This window comes from Syngnathoides biaculeatus, chromosome 23, assembly GCF_019802595.1.
Source record: "Syngnathoides biaculeatus isolate LvHL_M chromosome 23, ASM1980259v1, whole genome shotgun sequence".
Lineage (NCBI taxonomy): Eukaryota > Metazoa > Chordata > Actinopteri > Syngnathiformes > Syngnathidae > Syngnathoides > Syngnathoides biaculeatus.
The window spans coordinates 1,451,357-1,465,700 of record NC_084662.1 but is presented as its reverse complement, the minus strand read 5'-3'; the positions used below and the strand labels follow the sequence as shown (position 1 = coordinate 1,465,700).

The following is a 14,344-nucleotide window of genomic DNA, read 5'->3' as shown; positions in this document are numbered from 1 at the left end:
TTCAAATAGTGCTTATCGTTGATTTTGCCATGCCATACTCCTTCGATAGGTCAGAAACACGTACACCAGATTCATATTTGGCTATCAATTCTTTCTTAAAGTCAACAGTTTTACCCACAACTTTCCTTTTTCACCACCAGCAGACTTATTACATCTACTTGCCTTCTTTGGAGCCATGATTGGGGGTCAACTACTGGGACACGTCTGCGTACAGAGGCTGCATTATCCAGAATAACAAAGCACGTCATGGGTGGGTGTGTCAGCTGGTTGCGCTGCGTGCGATATGTAATTTATGCGTTTTTTTGGGCAGGGCATTCGAATTCACAAAGTGCGACGTGGGTCAGCTGGTCGGGCTGTGCGCGTTATCGAATCAAATCAAAATCAAATAAAATTAAAAGCCTTTATTGTCATTATATGCTGTGCATACAATGAAATAATGGGTGGTTCTCCACAGGGTGCAATAAAATAGAATAAAAATCAAACAACATCTGAGGTAAAAAAAAAAATGATAGATAAAACCGCAAAGCACAGTTGTTGCTATAATAAATAAATAAATGCACAAAAGTGCAGTTGCAAAACATTACATTACATTGTTGCGATGTTCAGTAGTTTGAATTCAAGGAGTTGATGGCTCTGAGGAAAAAGCTGTCCTTGAATCTGTTTGTCTGTGTTTTATGGGACCTGTACCACCTGCCAGAGGGCAGGCAGCAGGTTAAACCGGTGATGACCAGGATGTGAAGAGTCCTTTGCAATATTCGTGGCTCTGCTGTGATAACGGGAGTTGGCAATGTCCTCTAGGTAGGGCAGAGAGCAGCCAGTGATTTTCTGGGCACTGTTGACCACTCTTTGCAGAGCTTTCCTGTCCGCTGCTTTGCATCCAGCATCCCACACTGTGATGCAGTAAGTGAGGATACTCTCCACGGTGGTTGTTATTTTTGGATTTTTTTCGTGGGGCGTTCAAATTTACAATAATAAAGCGCTCTGTGGGTCAGCTGGTCAGGCCATGCGCGTTATGTTATTTCTGGGTTTTTTCGCAGGGCATTTGAATTCACAATAACATATATATATATGTTACCGCTGCATCACTACATGCACATAGATTATTAATAATTGTTGTTTGAAAAACAATACAAGTGCAAACCTAGCAAAATAGAAATACGGATAATTCCTAATATTTTGAGCATATGGATGGCAGCAAATTGGTGGTGCGCATTATATATATATTATTATTGGTAGAAGGGTTTGCCTGTTTTTTTGTTTTGTTTTTTTTTTAAGTCAACTTTGGGGGGGTGTGCATTATACTTGAGAAATTATGGTACTCGCCCATCAAAAAGCTATGGGTCGTAGCCTAGGAGAGGGAAAACTGGGAGTCCCTGCTCAGGCTGCTAACTGCTATACGTCCCAGGATAGGCAGAATAGAATGGATCCACAATTCACACTAAAAATTTCATTTACTCCAGCAAAAATGTTCAGTATGTACAGTTTACCTTGATCATAGCTTCCTTTTTTCAAAGTGAGTATTTCGGATAGTTGGTGTCAACCCTGTGAAAAACATTGACATTTCCATTGGTCTCCTCTTTCACTAGTCCATTGCCCACAGACTTTGCTACCTTAACTTGGTTACACAAGGACTTGGTTAGTTGTTCCTCTAGATCTCTATTTTCCACTGCTCATACTTCCAGTGTGAGTTTGATTTTAAAACCAATACTTTGTTTTTTTATCTTACCGCATCTGCCCATCATGAATGAATGTAAAATAAACTTTATTCTGCCACTAATTCTGTTCTCTCATTGCAGGAAGGACTTTGAGGAGCTTTTTGATGTCGTCATTACAAATGCCCTCAAACCTGGTTTCTTCTCCTTAAAACCGCAACAGCGATCCTTCAAGAACCTTGGTGGGCACTTATTTATGGTCTTGAAAAAAAAAAAATCCATTTGAGGTCAGAAGTATAGCAAACTCACATAAGTATTAAAATGATATCTAATACAATGTAAAATGTTAATAGCTCATTGATGACTATATTAATGATAAGGCAATCCATGGTAGCTCAAGGTCTGCAATTTGGTAGCAAGCAGAAAAATCATAGTCTACATCCTCACCCCGTGCTCCTTCTTGTGCAACGCTAATCTCACACTGTCCAAATCACAGGTGTCAAACTCGACGCCTGGAGGCCACATCTGGCCCGCCTCATCGTTTAATGTGGCCCAAAAAAGCAAATCACGTTTGTCGACGTCATTTTTATTGCTAAACTACTAAAACTAGAAATTCTTTTCATAACATTACAATACTGCATGCACTTTTTGTTACCAATACCCATTTTAAAATCAACTTATTAGTAGTAAAAAAATAAAGAGGTTTTCTTGGGTTCTGATTTCAAAGCAAGTTTCCCATCAGTTTGTGTAATAATCAAGTCTTTGTATATTCTTGAGTTCGCAGTTGTAGTTGTGCTCTGAGGGAAACCAGAAAATACAATGTGGCATTTGGCACTGCTGTTCTACATCTTGGTATTTTCCCCCAAAAAGCTAATTTACAAATCTACTCCTGCTAAGAGTCAATACAAGCAAATTGAAATGCTTACTGTTAAGTATAGAGCCTTCTGAAACTTGAGCGAGCTTACCTGGTCTGTGAAAGCACATGGGGCCTGATTCACTGAAGATTTACATGTGCAAACTTAATTGCCCAGCAGTTAGTTTTGTACATTATGGGAGGAAGAAATGCAAATAGATAACTCAAATTGCATGTCCTAAATTTATCATCGTTACACAAGAAGATTTTGCGTCTTAATTGCAGGCAAAATGAGTGGCTGTGCGCAAAACCTTTCTACTTGTGTGAACATTTTTGAAATGCCAATAAAATGTACGGTGAGGCATTATCTATTAAGCAGTACAATTTTGGATCTTCTGCTCAATCTAAAGGCTAATTTGGAGCCAGTCACAAGAAGGAGCCATGCCACCTGAGGTTTTTAATGTGTATTGTCCGAAATTTGAAATACAATGTTAAACAAGATGGGCACATACAGTGAGTACAGAAAGTATTCTGACCCCCCTAAATTCTTTACTCTATTTTCCAGCCATTTACTAAATGTTTTTTATTTTTGTCCATTAATCTACACACAGCAACCCTTATTGACAGAAAAAAACTGAATTCTTAAAACTTTTGCACTTACTACAAAACTAAATCGACCCTTTGTTGTGACACTATTTAACTCCGGTGCTGTCCATTTCTTTTGATCATCCTTGAGATGGTTCTACAACTGCATTGGAGTCCAGCTTTGTTTCATCATATTGATTGTACTAAGGAAAGCCACACACCTGTCAATACAGTAATCCAGATTTTTTTTTCGCAGTTAACTGGGACCAGAACCACCTGCGAAAAGTGAAAAACCGCCAAGTAGAGGGGGATGTATGTTTTTGTCGGTACCAGAACGTTTAAAATATGCAAACACTATTTTTACTTTGCATCGTTGAGAGAAAAAGAAGTATTTAATTAAATCTTTATTTGTAGACCCTTATAAAAATAATACAGTATATACAGTATCATAAATTTATAATAGAAATTATAAAACACTTACTGTATTATATTTCTGTATACTTATCATTCATCACTCAGAGACTTCTCTGGCGATGGCGGTGTGTGTGTGAGGTTATACCAGAATGTTTAAAATGTGTCAACAGTTCAGCATTTATAATTTGCATACTTGAGACAAAAATTACAACAGTACAAGTGTTGAGGTAAGGCCACGCTTTTCAATTTCCTCTTCATTTTTGTCCTCGTCTTCCTCACTTGCAGTCTTTGTCAGATAAAGAATGTAGAAGTGCTAGAAGAACAGCACTAGAGAGGATGTGTAAGTTGCAAAGGCAAAGGATCCCCAAATCTTGGTGTGGAAAAACTTGTTGCATCATTCCCAAAAACAGTCATGACTTCGTTACCGGTAAAGGGTACTTCTACTAAATAGTGAGCAAAGGTTTTGAATTTTTACGGCTGTGTGATATTTCAGTTTTTCATTTTTAATAAATCTACAATTCAGTTTTTTTCTGCCACTGTTGATCATAGTGCTATATGCATATTAATGAAGGGCAGGGGTAAGTAACTGAAAAGATTTTAACAAATGTCTGCAGTATTCTGAAATACTCTCCATACCCACTGTACATCCAATTGTCAAACAATTAGAACAGGTTAAGTAAAAACAAAATTATTGGTGTGATTTATTTTATTTAAATCTGGAATGTTCCTTTACCCTATCCTTGAAATTTGGGATACAATGTGTCAAACATGACAAGCCACAATCTTAGCAAGTCACATACACCTCCCATATCAACAGTGAGCAATCTGTTAGAGCTGGTATCACTAATACGAGGCTCGTGGGGTCATTCACTCAGTTTCTCTCTGTCACAAAATCAGACCTGAACCATATTGCCTGTACATCCCGGCGAATGTACCATCCAGTCATGGCTGATTTTGAAATTAATTCCACCTTATTGAATTTTGCTATATTTTGAGAATGTCTTCGATACATTTAATGTGAGTTCCTACTCCTTGTTTTGGTAACGAGTCCTTTGAATGAATCTGATTTATCAACTGGATGCTTAGCATGTACTCCACAGCGTACATGACTGTCACTTTGCAGAGTTGAAAAATCAAGCTTGTTTTGATTGCATGGCAATAATTTTATTCTTCGACGTGAATGGCCCACTCACTTCATAGGAACCGGCCCGCCACGGGGTCCAGTCTGGCCTGCCTGATAAACATTACATGACACGTCACATTTTTCCGTTTAAAAAAAAAAAAGTCAGATAACAGCAACACAGCTTCTGGGTCTGTAGTTGGCATGTTGTCCTGTCCTGGGAATTTGATCTCATTTTAATTTGGCCCTAACACCTTCATCATTGAAATTTTGTTGTCAAAAACATAAGTGGACTGAGAGTGTAATGATTTTCCAAGAAAAATGATCTCTTCCCATTTGTTCACAGAGGTGGATGGGAAATCTGTTTGCCTCATGTGTAGGCAGCAAGTTTCGGTGCTCAAGGAATATAATCTTCGGCGCCATTATGAGACTCAGCATAGTGAAAAATACAGCAATTTATGCGTAGAACTGAGAAGACAAAAGATAAATGAACTGTTGGTGGGTCTGAGGAAACCGCAGTCTATTTTCACCCAGAGCCAAGAAACCAGTGATGCTGCAATGAAAGGCAGCTACGTAATCGCTAGCAAAATAGCACGAGCATTAAAGCTGTACTTTGAGGGGGAGTTCGTTAAAACTTGCTAGGTGAAGGCTGCAGAAATTGTGTGTCCTGAGAAACGACAAGGTAAGCCTGACGAGGAATTTTGTAGCAGAGAGGATTTCTGAACTATCGACAGATTTGTACCGCCAACTGAAGCGCAAAGTGCAGTCATTTGTGGCATTTCGTGTTGCAATTTATGAAAGCACTTACATTGCAGATGTTGCTCAACTAGCATTTTCATTCATCGAGTTGATGAGACCTTGACTGTCACAGAGGAGTTTGTTCAATTGGTGCCCAAGACAAACACCACAACAGCAGAGAACATTTTCAACGCTGTCCTTGCCACACTGGACTGAGTCGGAGTAGTTTTTAGTCTTGCGCTGTCAGCCTCGCTACAGATGTTGCGCCATCAATGTTCAGGAAAAGCCAGGTGTTGTGACAATGTTCGGAGAAAAAGTACAATCCACAAATGGAAGGAAGTGACTTTTGGATATTTCACTGTATTTTGCATCAAGGCCTGTGCTGCAAATCATTAAAAATGAACCACGTCATGGAGGTTGTTGTCCGAATTGTTAATTTAATCCGAGCAAGAGTTCTGAAATATCTTCTGTTTGATAGCCTCCACAGTGACAATAATATTACCGATGGCCTGCAATACCACACCAAAGTAAGATGGTTAAGCCGAGGTGCTGCCCTGAAGCACTTCTTTGATCTACATGAGAAAGTAAGACATTTCATGGAGAAAAAAAGTAAACATGTTAAGGAATTACAGTGTCCACAATTGCTGCAGGACCTTGAATTTTTGGTTGTGGCTGTGTCTGGTCGAGCCCCATGGATGCAGTCCCGGCCACCAGGCGCTTGCCTTCGAGGTCTACCTCCAGGCCTGGCTCCAGAGTGGGACCCCAGTGACCCACGTCTGGGCAAGGTAAACCTGAATCCATCAATTTTACTCGGCATTGGGGTTTATGGAGCCGTACTCTGTCTGGTCCCTCACCTCGAACCTGTTTGACGTGGGTGACCCTACCAGGGGTGTGAAGCCCCAGACAATTCAGCCCCTGGTATCATCGAGACACTCAAACCCCTCCACCACAATAAGGTGACTGGTATTGATGCACTTGAGCAGGCTAAATGATGTTAAGTGTCAGGTGCAAATACAAAGGAAGACTAAAATCTGTGAAATGCTGCTTAAAGCATTGTTTGCACTCATGAAAAATACAGTGGTGAAATGAATACTTGCTATAGTAATTGTAACGATCATGGCATGACATTTGATGTGTATATTTTGATGTTTTATGTGTACCTCTGCTATATACTGGTCATAGGAGGAGTTGGTTTAGATCTAGAGGATATATAGTCAGTATTCGGCAGCCGTGTTTCTCAGCAACAGCCCAGAAACCTGTCTGATCTAGATATCAATATAGCAGAGTGTTCAAATACTTATTTTCTTCACTGTATCAATAAAGGCTGCAGGTAACATCCTTAACAGCTCTGTTTGAATTCCTTAAAACACAAACATTACTGTAATTACTATCCAATTCAGTGTTTGTTAACAGACTTACTACAAAAGACTTTGGTTAAGTGGAAAATCATTTGTTCACACGATACGTGTTTTTTTTTTTTATTCGATTATTTTATTCAGTGTGGAGTAAATTTGTGTTCAGAATTACTTCCAAGATGTGGAAAATCGAGTTTAAATTATTTCTGTATTTTGATGTTTGATTTGTCAACATGTAGGCCTGTGTTTTTAAGTTCCACATACCTGTGACAAAATGATTTCTGACATTAAATGATCATAGTGATTAGTTGTAAACCACAATGCACTCAAATAAATTTTGTTCACCAAAAATTTACATTCAAATTAGGCACCTAACAGGCATGAACCTAGACGATGGTCTGCGATATATGCCACCAGGGACGGAATTTGAATCTCTTGTGAAATTTCTCATTTAATTTGCTGTACTTGAGTAATTGCATTAAAAAACATAATTTGAAGTTGCTTAATTTCAAAATTTATCTAAGAACGGAATCTGAATACTATTATTTTCAAAAGCAATTATTACGTTTGAACTGAAGTCCAATAAACTTTGAAACGCAAAAGATGACTTGATCTGCAGTAAAGAGTAAAATTGTATATTTTCATACTCAATTGTATCATTTCAGATTGAGTTCGACAAATTAAATTTCTAATTAATTCATGGTAATAAATGTAGTTTAGCTTCCTTTCAAACATAGGAAAGGGTGGTGTAAGTTAAGAACATATCACACCTACATGACAATGTTCTTTGCCATCCCATCTACCCCACACATACACACATGAACACGCACTTGTTATCCAGGCGTTGAACTCCATCCCTTAGGCTAGGGGTGCCCAGACTTTTTCACCCCAAGATCAAGGAAAGAGATTAGCGAAGAAGTGGGTCAGTGAGAGGACTGAGGAGAGGTGAAAGGAATACATCGAAATGCGACGTGGGGCAAAGGTAGAGCTGGCAAAGGCTAAACAGGAGGCATATGATGACATGTACACTAGGTTGGACAAAACAGAAGGAGAAAAGGATCTCTACAGGTTGGCCAGACAGAGGGATAGAGATGGGAAGGATGTGCAGCAGGGAAGGGTCATCAAGAATAGAGATGGAAATGTGTTGACTGGTGCCAGTAGTGTGCTGACGAGATGGAAAGAATACTTTGAGAAGTTTATGAATAAAGAAAGAATGAAGGAAGAGTAGAAGAGGCAAGTGTGAAGGACCAGGAAGTGGCAATGATTAGATGGGGGGAAGTTCGAAAGGCACCACAAAGGATGAAAAATGGAAAGGCAGTTGGTCCTGATGACATACTAGTGGAGGTATGGAAGCAATTTGGAGAGATGGCTGTGGAGTTTTTGACCAACTTATTCAACAGAATACTAGCGGCCGAAAAGATGCCTGAAGAATGGAGGAAAAGTGTTCAAGTTCCCATTTTTAAGAACAAAGGCGATGTTCAGAGCTGTGGGAATTATCGAGGAATAAAGTTGATGGGCCACTCAATGAAGTTATGGGAAAGAATAGTGGAGGCTAGACTCAGGACAGAAGTAAGTACCTGCGAGCAACAGTATGGCTTCATGCCTAGAAAGAGTACCACAGATGCATTATTTGCCTTAAGGACGCCAATTGAAAAGTACAGAGGTCAGGTCAGAAGGAGCTACATTGTGAGAGAAAGCCTATGACAGAGTACCAAGAGAGGAACTGTGGTAATGCAAGCGGAAGTCTGTTGTGGTGGAGAAATGTTAGAGTAGTACCTCTCCGTGACAGATGTTTTTTTTGTTTTTGTTTTTGTTTTTTTGAATATGCATTGTTCTCAAATGAGTCAAATGCATATTTAAAAAAATAAAATAAACCGCTTGGATAGGCTTCGGCTCCCATACACGGAAGCATGTTGTGGCCACACATTAACCTCCATAAACCTCTCTGCGACTGATGGTTTATTTTCCTGTTTTAAATAAGCATTGGACTCATTTGAGAACAACCATAACAACCAACAGCACAACAAGTCTCAGGCATTGTGAATAATCTGCTCCGGTTCAATCCCCCCACACTGTCGAGCAGCTCTTTTTGACCAGCAATATGACGCCATGAAAATGGTGACGTCACGTGCACAAGCTCTATATTCATTTTCTCTTTCTCTCACATACATACACACAGATAAACGTGAACAAGCTGCCTGCAAAAATTGATATCCATGGAATACTAAGTTCATTAGCTTGTTGAGAGGGAGATTGATCTTATATCTGTGGCATCAATATTTATTGTAGTGTGTGTGTGTGTGTGTGTGTGTGTGTGTGTGTGTGGTGTGTGTGTGTGTGTGTGTGTGTGTGTGTTTGTGTTTTCAATCAAAGTGAATGATGTGGAAAGTGAGGATCTGCCATCATTGGACAAACCTGGTTGGTACTCCCAAGGCAACTGGATGCACCTCCATGAACTGCTTAAGACCATGACAGGAAAACCAGAGCCCAAGGTATTCCCAGCACCTCACATATGACAAAATTCAGCTGTTGCGCAGAACAGTGAAACACTGCATTCTCACTTTCAGGTTATAAATCGTATCCCCCCCCCCCCCCCCACACACACACACAGCAAGCATATAGGTTTTCAAAATGACTGGCATTGGTGAGGAAGATTAAGAGTACAAAGGCGGCCTTCCTCAATGTACCAGCCCAGCATTTCTGTACACCAATTGACTAACATGCATGCAATGTTGTGTTCATTCTCTAATAAGATAAATAGACCGGTAAAAGGCTTTCGCTTGTGTTTGGACCAGAGGTAGGTTTCCTCCCACATCCCAAAAGCATGCAATAATTGGAGACTATCAATTGCCCTAAGGTCTGATTGTGAGTGCAAATGCTTGTTTGTTTCTATGTGCCCTGTGACTGGCTGGCAACCAGTTCAGGGTATACCCTGCCTTCTGCTCGAAGTTAGCTGTCAAAGGCTCCAGCACTCCTACGACACTTGTGGGGATCATTGGCTCAAATGGTGGATGTATATGGACACATATACACCCATCCATCCATTTTCTTAGCTGCTTATTCTCACAAGGGTCGTGGGAGTGCTGGAGCCTATCCCAACTGTCAACAAGCAAGAGGCGGCATACACCCTGAACTGTTTGCCTGTCAATCGCAGCGTACCCTTATATCATTCCCTTTGTCTCTAATGTGTTTATTAGTCTTTTTTAATCGTGATGATAGTAATGCATTAAACATACAGCATTTCTCAACATTCAAAGACACATATGGTGAGTAAGCAGAAAAACTGGGTGGCGAATTCTGGTGTCAGTGATGCTGTGCCCCGATATGCAGAATAGTCACGCCAGCAGGTGAAGCATAGATTGATGGAAGCGGACATGGAAGGATAGTCCATTGCTGAGCTCACGGCACACAAGTTTATTCATTTGATTATATGAAAATGTCACTGCCTTTCTTGCTCGACAATACATAACAACAACAACAACGCATATAGTACTTCGGTGAATGTGTTGAGTGAATGTGAAGCTCAGATGTATCATTGACTGAATGAGGAATCATTTAATTTATTTAATGAAAAAGAACAATTTGGTGAGCAGCTGTGCAAGTGCGTTTACTTTAAAGACTACAAAAAAAAAAAATCTTTGTCATGCTGTTGAATTTTGACCATCCAAACTTGGATATTTCAGCCCACTTCTAACTTGAGAAAACACCCTGCAGTAAGTTCCAGATGTTTCTATTGTTGTTTTGGCATTGTATATGGGAACATTAGCCCTATCCTATGGCATCTCTTTCAGACACACACAATTACAAAGTTTGGTCAGCAAACAGCTTCTTTATCATGTGATTTAAGTCAATAAAGGAAAATGGTTTCTGTCAATCCAAATCCATGTGTTGTTGGGTTTTGAGCAGTTGAGCACTGTGTTTTCTGGTGTTCTGGCAAAATTTTTATCTGACACCAGAAGCACAGAGACAATCTTGCCTATGTGGATTTTATGACAAAAAATTAGGAAAGTCTTTGCAAAGAGAAGAAAAGATACAAGTCTTAAAAGTTGTCAGCCTTTACTAAAGATAAGACTAAAAGTCATTTTGTTAGTGCCTGCAAGTGTACGTTTTCCCCCTTGAAAGTAAAAGTAAATCAAAGTTTTTTTTTAAAGAAAGAATTTTTGTGAACTGGCACAGAAACAAATGCATAAGAAAGGTCAATTACTGAACACCACTTTGTGCCAGGTGGAATTTGGCTTCCTTTCCTTTTGCCGTGTCCTGATAGGGGTCACCACAGTGTGTCATCTTTTTCCATCTAATCTTATCTACACCAACTGCCCTCATGTGTTCCCTCAAAAAATCCATCAACCTTCTTTGGTCTTCTTCTCGCTCTTTTCCCTGGCAGCTCCATCTTCAGCATCCTTCACACTTGCCTCTTCTACTCTTCCTTCTTTCTCATTTTCTTCATTCATTAAATTCTCAAAGTATTCTTTCCATCTATTCAGCACATTATTGGCACCATTTAACACATTTCCATGTCTATCCTTAATCACACTTGCATCCTTCTCATCTCTATCCCTCTGTCTGGCCAACCTGTGGAGATCCTTTTCTCCTTCTTTCATGTCCAACCTGGTGTACATGTTGTCATATGCCTCTTGTTTAGCCTTCACCACTTCTATATTTGTACATCTACTGAGGAGCATGATCCCCCTGTAGTTGGAACACACCCTCTGGTCCCCCTTCTTAAAAAGGGGGACCCCTTCTCCAGTCTGCCAATCCACAAGCACTGTCCCTGATGCCCATGTGATATTGCAGAGGTTTGTCAACTAGGACAGGCCCACAACATCTAAAGCCTCTCGGAACTCCGGATGAATCTCATCCACCCCCGGGGCCCTGCCACTGAGGAGCTTTTTAACCACCTCGGTGACCTCAACCCCAATGCGCACCACCAATTTGCTGCTATCATTATGCTCAAAATATTGGGAATTATCTGGATTTACATTTTGTTAGGTTTGTACTTGTATTGTTTTTGAAAAACTGTCTGTACAACAATCATTCATAATAATCCTTGTGCATGTGCTTATGGAGTGGTCATATACGACTCGGGACAGGCCACAGAACACGTCCTTGTCCCTGTAATTGTCAGAACAGAATCCCTCAACCGACTAAAATAAATGCTCCATGATCGCGTAGCATTGTATTAATAATGTATTAATAACACATATTACAGTCTTAAAATAATAACTATTAACACTGTTTGAATTTAAAAAAACATTTTGCATTAATATTTGTGCATAGTGCAGTTTATCCTCTACATAACACATCCTTGGCCAAGACTTCATAAGAAGCATGTGACTCATGTCCAATCGGGACCCAAAAGTGGGTCTTGGACAGCTTGTAAAAAATTACATGTATTTATAATTTTGGGGTTTTTCGGTACAGAACAGAGAGAGACAAAGTTCGTAAAATTTCAAATCATTTGCTTGAAAATGACGCCTACTTATGTGACTGCTTCAGTTTGTCGGTCCCTAGTACTGTTTACGTTTCTGCATTTTTTTAGGTTGCCTCTGGACTCAAGTACACAAAAAAATGACTTGCTAACCATCGGAGTCTTCCCCGGACTTCTTTTCGACAACTCTTGCAAATTGTCTGAGTCTTTTCCCCAAGTTACTTTTCTATGGAGTGTGGAGGCGAAGACGCTGCAGGTGGACATGAGGTGGAATCCAAGTGAAACTCTGCAGCAGAGGACACAGAGTGGCGCAACCGTCAATTCATCTCACAAATCTATGCTCCCTTCCCAACAAAATGGACGAACTTCATCTTCATATTCTTGAACATCTAACTTACAATTCCACAGCAACATACTGTCAGTTCCAGTTGTTTTTGTCACACCCTGTTGAGCCAATAAGTTTTAGTATTTAATACGATAGACTATTGCACAACTCATCACTTCAAACTGCATACAAGTCTTGACACACAACTATCTTTGCACACTTCCACAATTGTCATTGCACTGAGCTATCACTCTAATGAGCACTCTAACTGCTCTAAATACTAGAAGACCCAGCTTCCCTGCACAACTTAGCAAAACTGTGAGTTCTTATGAGAAAAAAAAAGTTCCCAGTCAACTGTCTATTGTTCTTCGTATTCAACGTGTGTGTTAAGCTTAATGTAACTAACGTATGTAGTATTAGTGTAGCAGCAACTACCGGAGACAAATTCCTTGTGCATTGTTATGTACTTGCCCAATAAAGCTGATTCTGAAATGAACATATTAGGTAAGGAAGAGGATTTGCAACTGGTGTGTACGAGGGCACAAAAGCAACTAGTTTACTCTGTCAACAAATCAGTGCTGCTCTGGCTCGTGGATGTCATGGCTAGCAATGTACTTTTGACGGTATGTCAGACTAATTTGAAATGAAGTTTAATCATTTGTAAATGTCAGACGTTTGAAACAAAACATTTTTTGTTGTGCTTTTAATTTCTCAAAAAATGGATCGTGATTTTGCAACAGTATGAAAATGTGTTTGTGAACCATTGTCCTAAATAATATACGTACTGTCTTTGCCCGAAGTTAGCTGTGGTAGTCTCCAGCTCTCTCCCCGGATAAATGCAGAGGCATTGCGTCAGGATAGGCATTCTGTGTAAAAACTGTGCCAAACAAATATGAGAGTTCATCTGGAATGACACGATGTGGTGACACCTAACAGGACAAGCAGAAAAAAAATACATTATTTTGACTGTGTAGATTTTTTTGCTGCACTATTAATTGATCCATTTTCTATCACTTCTCCAATGTCAGGTCTCAAGGGCAGTAGCTTTAGCAGGGACTTTCAATGTGACTTGGTAATAGATTTGAACTTTCCAAGTTTCTTTCAAAGTGGAAAAAGGTACTATCATATGCTCTTTTTTTTGTATATCCTTTGTATGCCCCTAATCTCACCCAATTAAACTTTCTATGAGCAGTTGAAATAAAACCAGGTATCCTCTCAGATTACCTTTTTTTTACTGACCCTATAGGTTGTGTATTTTGGAGATAGCATGAGGTCAGACATGTTCCCTGCCAGCACCTTTGGAAAATGGGAAACTGTGATGATTGTGGAGGAAATGGAGGGTGACTGTGTCCCTAAGAGTGATGCAGCCAAGTCAAAGGAGGGCCAAGTGGAGCCACAGGAGAAGAAGGGAAAGTTTGAGGTACGGTCAAACTGATCAGATTTTCCATCCTTCATCCACAAACTCTCTTAATCACTTCCTATTTCCTGTCATGTAACCAGTTCTGAAGTCATTTCATATTGATTGTACCTTTAATTTCGCAAGTTCAGTGGAAGTTTTTGGGGAACCGTACTGCACAAGTGTATCAGAATGACACCATTCAATCTTGTCCATTGTCACTTTTGATCTTCAATTGTAGTTAACTAGATTGCTGTATATTGTGCTTGGGGAGTAGTGAAAATTGTTACCATATTGTACAAAAATTTGTAAAATGAGACCTATATAATATTGGAATTAGTTTTTCACAAACACGAGGTAGCGTTACACGTCTATACAATGTTGCATTTTTTTCCATTTTCCTTCTACTAATTTGTAATACACAGCCTCTTTTTTATGAGACTTTGGGATGAGAAATTACAGTAATGTGTTGCAGCAT

At 39.7% G+C, this 14,344-nt stretch overlaps 1 protein-coding gene across 7 annotated transcripts in view; it reads left to right on the top strand.

Annotated features, from left to right (window-relative positions):
- The window catches only part of nt5dc1 (5'-nucleotidase domain containing 1), a 66,245-nt gene that overhangs the window by 34,064 nt on the left and 17,837 nt on the right, over nucleotides 1–14,344 (top strand). For all 7 annotated transcript variants that reach the window (XM_061811736.1, XM_061811734.1, XM_061811732.1 and 4 more), the window contains 3 exons: nucleotides 1,797–1,894; nucleotides 9,091–9,209; nucleotides 13,717–13,890. In XM_061811736.1, the coding sequence (XP_061667720.1) occupies nucleotides 1,797–1,894; nucleotides 9,091–9,209; nucleotides 13,717–13,890 (391 nt within the window). The remainder of the gene's footprint in view (nucleotides 1–1,796; nucleotides 1,895–9,090; nucleotides 9,210–13,716; nucleotides 13,891–14,344) is intronic.